Here is a 13,708-nt window from a genome sequence, read left to right as displayed (position 1 = left end):
CTTCTACCACATGAACTTACCATTACCCATTTAGATTTTATCATTCTATAATAAGAAGCCTAGCCATAAGAATAACCTAACATATTTTGAATACTTCCTTAGATTGGCAAAACATAATTATAAAAATAATTACACGTGATTATAACATTAGCAGAGATGGATGCAATTATGGAATATCATTATGGCTCTCAACTTTTCAAGGTTGCACAGATCATATCACCGTCTCGTTTTTGCTACCCAACATTAGGTACGTGCACGGGATGAACAAAAACAATGGAGCGAGCTATTAGTTTAATTTCGCCAATTTACCATCTAACTTTATCTTGTTTGTTGTTGTTTCTACATACCACGATTTACTGCGCTGTTGAATACATCCTTTTATCTGTCCATTACTCATTTCCATACATTTTTTACAATAGAACTCCCTCACACCATCATTAGCGGTTTTTCTATAGAAATTGTTTTGATTTCCTATAGGTCTATCGAATCTTCTTACAAAACTTGGTTGTCTGTCGCCATGGTTCCACCAATTTATATTATTGAAATAATTAGAAGGCTTCCATTGCATCGGATTTGTAGCCAAATTCGGTATGACATCATACTCGTCCCTTATGTTACGGTTAATGAAAACCGAGTCAGGGAAAATTTGAGGTTTATGACGACTATCTGGAGTTGTAATTTGTGTAGTTTGTACAGCTTTATATCCCGGAATAACTGGTACTTCATCGCTGTCGGTGTCTTTGTTTGATCTTTGTGTGTGTCCTATATTGTAAGAAAGAACACCAGAATCTCCTGAAAAAAAATACTAAATAAAATTTATATACCTTTTTATAACAGTTTAGGCCAACTTAGGTAGGGAGTACAGAAACTTGTAAGGTGATCTATCAGACTGTTTGTTCATGGTAGACTAAACGGTCTACCAAACAGTTAGCAATATATGGATTGAACCGTGGACATCACGTCGACGTATAAGTCTCAGAGTGACATGGGGTTACTATTCCTGTAACATGTCATACTCTGTAATTTCAATGTCACATAGGAGGAGTGGATAGCCTCAAACCAAAATATATTACATATATATATCAAGATTAAGAAAAAAACATGGGAGTCTTATATTTAATTTTAATGCTTTCAGTAATTAAAAAAATAAAAACTCATGTTCTAGTGGCGTAGTGCTAAAAATATTAGCTATTTCTATTATACATTACTATTTTAATTCGTTTTGGCTGCAAGGAAACTAGCCAGTCCTTTTGTCTGTAATCTTATTTCAAGTATAACTTTAATCTCGAGTGCCTATTAGTTTGCATACAGGGCAATGCCCAGTATGTAGGATGGTGACATGATCGTAATGCTAGCGGCACTAATAAGAATAAAACACGAATTACTTATTATACAAAATGCGTATCCAACCGAATGAGTATTAAACAAGTTTTGAACAGATTATTTGTAGACGCGCTTTATCTCTGGAGTTAGATTTGAACATACTCGCAAGAAAATGAAATGAGATGAAACTATAGATTTATATAGGAAATGTATTTTTATATTGCAGTATGGAAGCATAAAAAAGATCATAAAAATACAGTACTGTATTCCCATTTTACACGAAAACACTAGTGCATTTTTCTTTAATATCTCTCCTATAATAAGGAGAATGAAATAAGTTGCATGATGTTTATAGGTTTCATAAAACAGTAGTTAAACAATTCAGTTAATGACCATAAAATAAACGTTTTACATTCGTTTTATTTTCATATTACTTTAAAGTTTGCATTTTTCTTAATGTGAATAAGATGCTTTGCATTATAAACTGTGTGTTTTAAGATAGTTATATCTTATCTTATGTATATATATTAAATATATACATATATAATATTATAAACGCGAAAGTCTGTAAGTATGTATGTCTGTTAGTCTTTCACGCAAAAACTGCTGAACGGATTTTGATGAAACTTTACAGCAATATAGCTTATGCATCAGAATAACATAGGCGATATTTTTTATTGATTATTGATCACTAGCTGTGCCCTCGGTTTCACCCGAGGGCATATTATGGGGGATATATTACATAATCTGTAGCGTTCAAACCTTAGAATAAAAAAGTTACAAATGCAAATTCTTTAGTCTCTTAATTCAAAAGTTGGAACTAACCATCACTGTTGCTATGTAGACCCCTACGATTATTGTTCTTGAGTTTTGTTGATACAACTATTGTATGCTTTACTTCAACATCTTCATCTTCTACCTTACTGGAATTACTGACAACTGCTGTGGAGTCTTGTTCGTTTTCAAAATCCATTTTGGAAGATACGCCATGACTTGTATTGGAGACAGCTACAATAATAATTATAAGAATGTAAAGCTTTTATGATGCTGTTAACTGATAACACGCAAAAGTACAACATAATTCTATGTATGTATATTTTATATGTGGATATTTTGACCAGTCTAATATGTGTAATGTACCATGTCAGGTTGACCTCCACGCGGTTGCTCCGGGAAACCATCGTGATAAATTTGTCACGATGGGTTAACTGACCTGAGCTCATGCTCATCTTATCGTCCTCTACTGGTGCCCCGCCAGCGTAAACCGTTAGCGCAGGTGGGTGCACCATTCCATTATAATCCAAAATGAAAAATATCTGTAGACCACTTGGATTATATAACCACGTAAATAGTTCCGATAGCACAAATAATATATGCTAGGGACACATTAATATTGATATTGATTATTAAATTCAAGGTTATTGCGTCCTTGACAATGAATGTACGAACAAACATACAAAGAATAACAAATGTTTACGACCTTTGAAATTTAATAGTAATTAAAAGCTATTTTTGACTCTAATCTAGGTAGCACATATATACATATACATATATATTCTAAATAAGTTGTACAACTTCATGTATATTCTAATTTTGGCTCTAAATTTAGATTCAGGGTTTCTAGATACTTCATCTATATAGTCAAAATCCAGGTTTATAAAAAAATTAATGTTTATAATTTTTTTTCTAAATATCAAGCCTAGTATTTTATCTAACATGCATATTTGTATATAAACATAGACATTTGCACCGTCTGTTCTCTCTAAAACTATATTAATCTGTGGCAAGTAGAAGTAAAAGACATTTTCAGTCAAAAGGGTTAAAAATAAAATTATGAATACCAACAAAGAACGCTTGCTCATACTGTTGGAATTGCCATTAAGTGCCTAATGGATTTATTCCATATACCTAGGTACGAGTATTTAATCATTATTTATAAGTTTTGTATACTACTTTTTCATCGTGATTCTCTTGGCAGAGTAATGTAACGTTAATTACTTCAAAATTATTGTAGTTAAATATACCAGCAAATCAAGCCATTCTGAGCTAAGCTCATTCTTTATTATTGCCATTTCATAGTCTTCCCTTAAAAACTCTAGCTAAATCGTACTGATATCCACAAATGTTAGTAGATGGATGCATATTCCTTAGCACCATAATGTAAGTCATTAAAATCAACTACCATTTAAATATAATAGTTTCGGGTGAGAAAAAATAGATCCTTCTAGTTTTTCTCATAAAAATAATAACATACAATTGTAGATTCAGTTAGATAGGTGCATAATTGAAACAGGCAATTATGTGCCGAGCAATTTACTATAAGATGTATATGCGTAATTAAATATCTGATATAAAAAGATTCAAATAACAAAATAAGCAGAAGTTATCTTGATTCTTGTTATGTGAATGGAAAATGGCAAAAAAATGAAAGACATGATTCCCTTGATGAGTAGATTACAGTATAATGTCCTCTATATATAGAATGTCCAACAATAATAGCATATCTAGAGGTACTCGAACAAACAATTTCTTACAAAGATTTTTTAAGGCAAAGAATAAATTTGCTGTTGTTTTTGCTGACAGTACTGATAGTTACTATTGCTTTTACTTTTAAGAGCTCTGTGAATAACTGAATGGTATATTTTATTGTTGAACTAGAAAGAGCAATATATTGTTTATTCTAGACGTGCCTGTTGCACCGATATCCACAAGGCTTTGTTGCTATCTCATACACAAGCAAGTCACTATATCATCGTGATGATATATAAATGCAAAACAAGTATATCAATAATGCATCTAATGGTTGATTTGTATTGGTTTATCCCATGAGTCGTTGATTATACTAGATATTAATTGATGTTTCAACGATTTTTAATATATTAATTCATTAGCTTTACATATTAGTAAACATAGTCGGCGCCACTGTCTGTTCGCTTATATCTTTTAAATTACTCAACGGATTTTATTGCAGCAATAGATAGAGTGATTTAAGAGCAAGGTTTATATGTATCGAAGAAGCCGCGAAATTTAAAGATTTGGAATGCATCGATGAGATGCCGGTACGGGTCGCTAGTAACTCATAAAACCTATAAATTATACGATTGGTAAATTAATATATCTGTTACATTTTCGCATTTTACATAGAATTTAAAAATCTATAGAAAGGTATGTTGTAAACCAAAATTCAGGTAGTCCTAGTAAAAATTGCAGATAAATAATAATTAATTACCAGGCCTCTCTATATTTTTTGTGGAACGACAGGTTCGAGCGGAAAAACCTGTAAATGAGCTTGAAAAAAATAAAACTAGAGGTTATTTAAAAAATAGATTGTTCTTACCTAGAAGTACAAGGCAAGTCGTCAGCCACATAGTCGTAGTAAGACGTTACATACAATAAACGCCGTGTAGCACGTCAAGTATGTTTTATACAAACATAAATTGCAGTAAATGATGATTGACGAATGCTCGCAGGAAACCAGGAGCAATTACTCGTGATAATGATATAAAAAACGCACACATTTTAGACACAATTGTTCGTAAGGTGTCGTAAGGGATTGCTTGAAATAGTAAATTTTCCATGCTAATGTAAAGCAACATCATCACACTTTGAATTGTTACATTGGTCATCGTGTTGCAGAAAGGAAAGTTTCTGGTTTGAATTTTATACCAATATATTATGTTTCAAATTTTAATATTGTAACTATGATATTGTTTGTGACACCACTCTCTTCGGCCAGTAGTCTTCCTTCATGAAGATGGAGAGCATGTTGGTGGCGACCCGGTCCACAAACGCTTTTGAATCTCGCGTTGTGGCTCGATTCCAGCTGTATCACCCTCAGGTACAGGTTAAACATATATAACATAGTGGTTAATAAAAGATTTTCCGCCAAAAAGTTTCAAATACACATATTAATTACTGTATAAAATTATAATAAATTACTAACTGATACAATTACAGAAAAAAAGTTCATGAACAAACAAAAACTGTACCTATTATCTGGTAGGTAACAGTTTTTGTACATAGAAAATTCCCATTCTTTTCTCTGTGTTATATGTAAGAACTCATAGATATTCAATTACACCCACATTACAATTTATTAAACACTACCGATTCTGAGAAAAGTATGATTGATGAACAAAAAATTCGACAGTCTGTTGCGGTTACATCTTTCAATATTGGCAAAGAATACAAACAATTATAATAGAATAATAACTACTACCACAAATAAGATACTATTACATATTACTATTGTGAATAATTAATATAACATAATAAGATCCTTCGAGAATTCACTCAGCGTCATCTAGTCCCAAGGTAAGAAGAGCTTGTGAAAGCAATTAAGATACCGATTCAAAGGTTTCTAATAATAAGTACAACATAATAAAATTAATAATAAAATATAATGATAAGTGTTAGGTACATCGAATAAAAATCATATTAAGTAAGTACATTATGTTATTTACAAAACAAAATTTCATACGTAAAAAAGAATAAATCACTTTCCTGAAAGAATTTAAGGTAGCGAAACTCAAACTACCTGCAGATTTTTTTGCCTATGGTAACCTGAAAATATGTTTAAGTTTCAACATAATAATTCCACGTATTTTGATTGCAATCAAATTTTCTACTAAAATTACGACTAGCGCCATCTATTACAAGTGACTAGTACCTGCAAGTATACATATGTCTACCTTTAAACTATTTCGGAATAATCGAAGCCGCGTTGTAATACTACATATTATTCCGTATTATCGCTAGATGGCGCTATAATTAAAAAATATATACGACATACATATATATCAATGAGTTCAGTATACATATGTATGAATGTCGTATATAATCTAAATTAACTAAAACAGTTATTATTACTGTTTAAATTAAATCATAAAAATAATTAAGATAGTGAGCAAATAAGAATAATAAGTTATTAACATATTAAATATCCAATATATGACTCGCAATTGTTATAAAGCAATGTTTATATTGTTATGCTAAGCTAAATTAATTTGTAATTATGTATACTAAACATAAAATAGTAAAACAATATCTCTAAAATTATATACAGCTGCAAAAAAATATAAAAAAGTATTCGCCCAACGTGGGGCTCGAACCCACGACCCTGAGATTAAGAGTCTCATGCTCTACCGACTGAGCTAGCCGGGCAGATAGTGTTCATTGTCAATTTTCTTTCCATATTTTGCTATTAATCTTGTACACTAATCTTATATGTAAAATTCTCGTGTCACAGTTTTCGTTCCCATACTCCTCCGAAACGGCTTGACCGATTCTCATAAAATTTTGTGAGCGTATTGAGTAGGTCTGAGAATCGGCCAACATCTATTTTTCATCCCCCTAAATGTTAGGGGTAGTCCACCCCAAAATTTATTTTTTTATTTTAAGGCAAAACAACGTTTGCCGGGACAGCTAGTCTTAATATAAACTTTTTATCTTTTTCGTTTGTAATATACTGACTTCCACGACTTGGAATATTTTACCCGAGGTATTTTCAAATTATAATTATTATATAAAATATAATTAACTGTTCTGTCTTAATGCTATAATTACTATAAATATTAAATCGGTGTTAATAAGCTACGCGGATTTTTTTATTAATTATGCCAATTACTATTTATTTAATTAATATTATTAAAAAAATGCGTACTACATTACTAATGAACACAACAAAAAAGGATTTAGTGAAATCGGTCTAACGCTTCACGCGTGAGACCGCGGGAAATAGGGATTCATTAATATATATATATATATATATATATATATATATATAGATAAACATTTAAACTTATATTTATAACTATAAAATGAAAATATAGAAAAATGTATATATTTGGTTACAATTATCTCGTCGGTACCTCTGTTGACTGTTATATTCATATGTATGGACGCAGATAATCAGGCAGAAGTGATACCTGGCTCCCTGAAGTTATGATGATCAATGGCAACTACTAAACTGACTTATGCTACTGGGTGGTGAATGGCACTAATGGTCTTCTACTACTAACAATTACTAATTACTAACTATTGTTAGTAATAGAAGGCTAGGGGCATTATTAGTAATGTGGACTGATTTTTTTTTTTTTTGACTGCGCCATTGTTAGAAATAGAAGGCTAGGAATTTAACACGATGGTTTCATTATTAGTAATGTGGACTGATGACCACACTGTTAATAATGTACTATGACAGGTTGACCTCCGAACCATTGTGATAAATTCCTAGTAAATGGGTCACGATGGGCTAACTGACCTGACTGAGGTCATGCTCATCTTATCATCTTCTTAATGGCGGATGCACTATTCCATTATCATCCATTAAAAAAAATCGTCCACAGTACTAATTAGAAACCATTGTCCAAAATTCCTGATGAATTCGACACGATGCGCTAAATCACCTCAGTTCACCATAACCCCATCATCTTCCACTAATACCTCACCAAAACGCTAAAAAAATTAAATGAAGTAGTACTTTTTACTCGTACTAAGTCCCTACACGGTAGAAGGGGTAATACAACTTTTAAACAAGTTGACCGAACTAAGGAAAAGCGGCTAAAGCTACGACTTGAAGATAAGACGAAAACTCACAGAGACGGTTGTACATTCAGATAAGGGTGTGTTTACACGCGCATATTGCGAAGCGGCAAGGTGCGTCAAAGGGAAGATTAGGGTTACCATACAATGGTATATTCAGGAGACCCCAAGAAGGTATTAAAATTATATATTTATAAGATGATGTTCGCGAAGTGCTCATATTAAGAATTTCATATTTTTTGTATGTCTTTCTTTTATGTAGTTTATTTTGATTGTTACTCTGCATGTGTGGACTACATTACTATTTAATTATGTAATAATCTTATCTATCAATTAATTAATAATTGGTAATAATTATATTAACATAAATGTTATATAAGTACGATTTCAGCTTCAATTTTGTTTTACTGCTATATCTAGATTTACAAAATTGAATACAGTTCTTACTAAGTTCAAAGCATGGAATATAAATTTTGAAAAGAATTTTCTAGAAGTGAAGTTCAATTTTTCCTGTCTATAAACGTTGTGACAGTGAGGGTTTCATATTCATATTGTCATAACCGATATCAGTTATATATCAAACAAAACAACCATTGACTATTTACATTGGATCAATCATCATTCATCATAATTTATTATTTACATATATAATTTACATTAATTACAAAAATTGATTTTATATTACAATTTTCTTTTTTATTCGAGAATTTTGGTCACCCTGCTCAAAGCCTGTTTCCTGGGGGATTGCTGGGAACGTTTCTTGGATTTTATGAGAATCGTGCAACTGTATGAGAGCATATTTTTATGTTTGACCTATTGAAATCTGGATTTGAATATTTGATCAAAGCTTTTGCAATGCATATTTGCCATCTGGATAACAACTACACTTGGGGGATTTGAACAAGAGTTGCAACTACTGTAGGTATGATTCTGAAAGGACTCTATTATTTGTAAGGATTATACGAAAAAATATATCTATGTGTGTGATGTACATCAGTAATAAATAAAATGAAGAAAAACACACCTCGGTACTTTAGTGGTGTAGCACACCGCCTTACTCCCGATGGTCGCGGGCTCGATTCCTCGAACGGTACAAATGTTTGTATTCATGAGTATGATTGTGTGTATCGGTCTGGGTGTTTACTATGTATAAATGAATATACGAAAAAAATATATCTATGTATTTGTAGTACCCATAACACAAGCTTAACTTCGGTCTAGATGGCGCTGTGTGAATTGTCAAAAAAATGCTGTCGATACTTAGTGAAATGAACACTCAGAAGAGTTCGACTATATTCAGAGATGGGGCGACGCTTTCAAATTACAAAGACAGTGTACTGGTTGCCGTATCGCTTTGCCATTTACATTCCACTGTACAGTTCTCTCGAGAAAAATATGACAGCTTGCACATTTAACACCACTGTTTAAAAACTAAAACTAAAGAGATCTTAACGAAATTTAACGTGAATATATATTGTATCTGTTCCCTCAAAAATGAAATGCAGTTAAAATTGCGACAATTTTTTTTTAATATCATAAGACAATTCACGCAGCGCCATCTAGTACCATGCTAAACAGAGCTGTACTAGACAACTGATATAAATACATTTTTTTTGTAAATACATACATAATATAAATAGAACAACAGCCAGACCATGCGAGAGATCGAACCCGCGACCAATGGAAGTCAAGAGCTGTAACCGCTGGAATTTTTGTTCTTCTATTATATTCATATGACAAAAGGTATCTACTTATTTTAGACATATCCCTAATTTCATACTCTAATTTATAAATGCGAAAGTGTTTCAGTACTAAACATTTGAACGATTTTTTTTTTTACTTTCTTTAATTTAGGGAAATTTTGTCCATTTTTAAGTATGGATATGTAATATTATATTATCTGTGGCACAGAAGTCGAGATACATGTATTATATCACAGGAAAAGAATGTAATTAATATTTGTATCAAGAAGAAATTCAGGCTAAGTTACGGTTAACCACAACTATAAAACTATTATCAGTGTATGGATCTGTATTATTGTAAACATGTGCAACATTTATTTGAAAAGAATATGAGCTGAGTTTCTTGTTAGTTATTCTCATCTCTAAATAATTCCGAACTGACGGTAGATTGACGGTAGACATATCATAAGAGTCTGTATTAGACCTACATGAATAAATATATTCTGAATTGAATTATATTACTTATTATATACTATATATTGAATAAATTCAATACATACTATATTACCGTTTTATATTGCAAGAGCCATATTATTATAGCGGAGTGTACCCTCAATAAGGCTGATGCAAATGGCACACGGCTCGCAATCAGCAGAGAGCCCATGTCTGCTACTGCACTACTGGGTAGATGTGCTCCTATGTCCCAGGTGGTATTCTTGTGGAAAATATTTTATACATTTTGCATATCAATACTTTTACGTCGCATACAATATGATATGACATATAATCGAAGGAACATGGACATCGCTAGCTTATGTACATATATACATTGTTACAGTATATTGTTCTATGTTCATTGTTTTGATAATATTAGGTGTAGTATACAATGATAATAAAAACCTAATAATATTTATAATAAATACCTACTGTTGTTATAAGCAATTCTTAGATATATGGTATGGTATGGAATGGTATTGTTGCAAAAAAAATAATTTTAATAAAATATAATTGAAATAAATATATCTCCATAATTACCCATTCACCCTAAATAGAAAAATTAATTTTATAATTTCAATTTTAAAATCGAACTTATAAATTTAATTTTAGTTTTTCATTACCACAGATAACATAATATTCATTACTAAGTATTCAGGAACTCCGAAATTGGCAAAAATCGAAGGTTTAGACACTACTATTCAATAGTATTGCAATCATACAATCAAATTATTATTTAATAAAATTGTCTACTATGATCATTACAAATTAACTTATAATAAGTTTTTCAATTTAAAAACTATATAATGTACATATTTTACGAGTATATGCACAGTTTAACCAGCAGAGGCATCTATCCTGTTGGTATAATATATGGTTTTATTAACATTAGTAACATATAAAATTGTTTATAATCTCTAATAATCTGCAAGATACAACAGGTGTGAACCATAGTCATAATGATTTACCAAGTTACTTTTTTTGCATTGCGCTAACAAGAATAGACAAAAAATCGTCGGCACAATATAAAAGGCGCACACTATATGTAAAATAAGCATGTTATATCTCGTACAAGTATCTTGGGGCGGTCACGATTGGCGGAGAGCAAAAAATCGCGACAATGCAAATCTATGTGAGAAATAAACACAGTTGCCGATCAAAGATGCCGATGGCTTTCATTTTAGAAGCAATAATTTGGATGTTAAATTAATTTCTAGAGTTATCCTCATCTCTTATCTATAAATAGTACCACTACAACAAAGTTGTTATGTGCGTCTGTTATTATCTTGTTTCTAAACTATGTTATCATCAGAATTTAAAAACATCTTCCGCAAACATATGCAACCTTACTTGAAAAGAATACGAGCTGAGTTTCTTGTCAGTTCTTCTCAGCTAGAAAGCACTCCGAACTCACGGTCGATATTACATATCATATGAGGCTGTAATAGACCTTCATGGCTAAAGATATTTTGATTTGATTTGATTTGCTTGCAAATCTTTATATAACATTAGTTACTACTTGTAACACTAAATGATTCGCGCAATTTCTTCTGCCTCATATTTTTCCGGTTCTTGCAACATTTTTCACTGCAGAAAGGATTGTATTTGTCGAACCGTGATGTTATATAGCCTATAACCTTCGAAGATGAATGGATTATCCGACAATAAAAGAATTTTCAGAATCGCATTCGTAGTACTGGAGATTACCCCGAACATCCAAACTCTTAAATTTTACCTATAATATGTATATATATATATTTATATATATACATACATATTTACAGTATTGTATGTAAAATACGATAAATTTAATAATAATTATTGCAGCTGTAAGAAAGCGGAGGGACCAGCTAGTCTAATAGTAGACTATGCCTACAAACAAAGTCAAAGTGTAAAACAAAGTCTGAGTCGTCAGTCCGCATCTCCTTATCTAATTTTGATGTTTGTTTCACCGGAATATATATTTACGAAAAAATTCTATGTATCTACAATACATTTTAATATTGTGTGTTATATAACTATAACCACAGATAACATAATATTACATACTATAACTAACTAACTTACTTATATAACTAGAACAAAGTCGGGACAGGCCGCTAGTTCAAATATATATAGAAATAATTACACCCACACCACCTACGTATCATTTTAATAATTACCAGCTAATAATAAGATGCTATTAGAAACAAGCAAAGAGATATCTATAAATATACAGTTCAATGGAATTATTAAATTCCTACTCTTATTCCCAATAATTATAAAATTAATTATACAAACTTAGTTTACACTCCTTACTAATAAATACAAAAGTCTCTACAATATAAATGCTTTGTTATTTTCTTTAAAAAAGAAAAGGGTTTAAAAAATAAAGACAGATTACAGTTAAATATCTGAAATGTGTACAAACACACGTAAGTTTTCTTTAAATGTGGGTAATATACAATCGCACGAAATAAACATCAATCGTGACGACAACACGTGGAAACAACACGATATATCCTAAGTTTCTCATTGTAACTTTAGCTGTCTAGACCGATTTTGTTTTGTTGACAAAATCGGTCTACCCATTCCAGAGACAAACAAATAAATTACGATATATTTTATACTTTATATGTACTGCAAGGCTATTATATTAATTTGTAAATACAAACTCTTCAATTTGATTTACTTGATATAAAAAAACATCTTTTGTATTAGCAATTTGGTAACAAATCGAATTTAAATTTTAAAGTACTTTTAATAAAACTTGGAAAACATGACATTCAGAAAATGACCATGGAATCTTTTACGATTGCATTGAAATTGTGCACTCCCGTCAATGTGTCCCTCTAATAACATTGGGTGTTGGTATATGCCTGTCGACGTCGCAAAATTCAATTTTGCCGACACGAAATGCCAAGTCTGAAGTGAACTCGATTTCGCCTTCAGAAAATGACCTGTAGCAATATCAGCTAGTATTGTTGCTGTTGACATATAACACGGGTGGTGCACGAAATACCGTTGTAGTTATTATACAAGTACAACCAATTTACAGACTGTAAATATAACTACGGTTCAAACAAGACCACATTTACAACACTTTTGCCCTTTTATTCACAAAAGTATACCTATCGATTTTACAGTTAACAACGTACCTTGTCAAATTGTTTTAAAGAAAGAAAATGCCACAATACTAGCTGACATAGTCTGACATACATTTATTAGACGTTATGATAAAAATATTCAAAGATTGCATACATCATATAGCTAAAATGGATCTCATCCCCCATCTGACATTTGTCTATTATCTTTGCGTAGTATCGTAAATAGTATCTATTTACACTACATTAGGTTGCTTGAAAAATTTCTATTAAATGTTAATGAAAGAAGAGGTATTAAATATAGAAAGGTATACTTATTATACGAAATCTGATATAGTCAACAAAATATAATTTGCTAATGTGCAATCCTAATTTTCCATCGCATTTTGGAAGCACTCACTCTCGATTTTCCAAAATGCGGCCGATAAATATTCTTAAGTAATACCGCAGTACAAAAGTAAAGAAGCAAAATAGAAAATTATAGATAAATATATAGGAATCAAAAATAAAAAAAGCTTTATAATATGCTGTTAGCCCTGTCATGTAAATCAAAAATGAATGTTATTTTTCTTGTCCATCACG

The 13,708-nt window shown here is 31.2% G+C and overlaps 1 protein-coding gene and 1 non-coding gene across 2 annotated transcripts; both read right to left on the bottom strand.

Annotated features, from left to right (window-relative positions):
• Positions 1–140: 140 nt before the first annotated feature.
• On the bottom strand, positions 141–4,691 carry LOC131843428 (uncharacterized). The gene is made up of 3 exons (XM_059192072.1): positions 4,661–4,691; positions 2,149–2,331; positions 141–792 (listed from the first exon to the last, which is right to left on the bottom strand). Exons 1-3 carry the CDS (start codon positions 4,689–4,691, stop codon positions 287–289), a joined length of 720 nt encoding a protein of 239 aa, XP_059048055.1. The 3' UTR covers positions 141–286.
• Positions 4,692–6,413: 1,722 nt separating this feature from the next.
• On the bottom strand, positions 6,414–6,486 carry Trnak-cuu (transfer RNA lysine (anticodon CUU)). Its single transcript has one exon. It is a non-coding gene; the product is annotated as a tRNA-Lys (tRNA).
• Between the last annotated feature and the right edge of the window lie 7,222 nt (positions 6,487–13,708).

This window comes from Achroia grisella, unplaced genomic scaffold, assembly GCF_030625045.1.
Source record: "Achroia grisella isolate CSIRO2021 unplaced genomic scaffold, CSIRO_AGI_Agris_v1 utg308, whole genome shotgun sequence".
Lineage (NCBI taxonomy): Eukaryota > Metazoa > Arthropoda > Insecta > Lepidoptera > Pyralidae > Achroia > Achroia grisella.
Note: the sequence above shows the minus strand (reverse complement) of the source record. Positions and strands in the feature narration are given on the sequence as shown.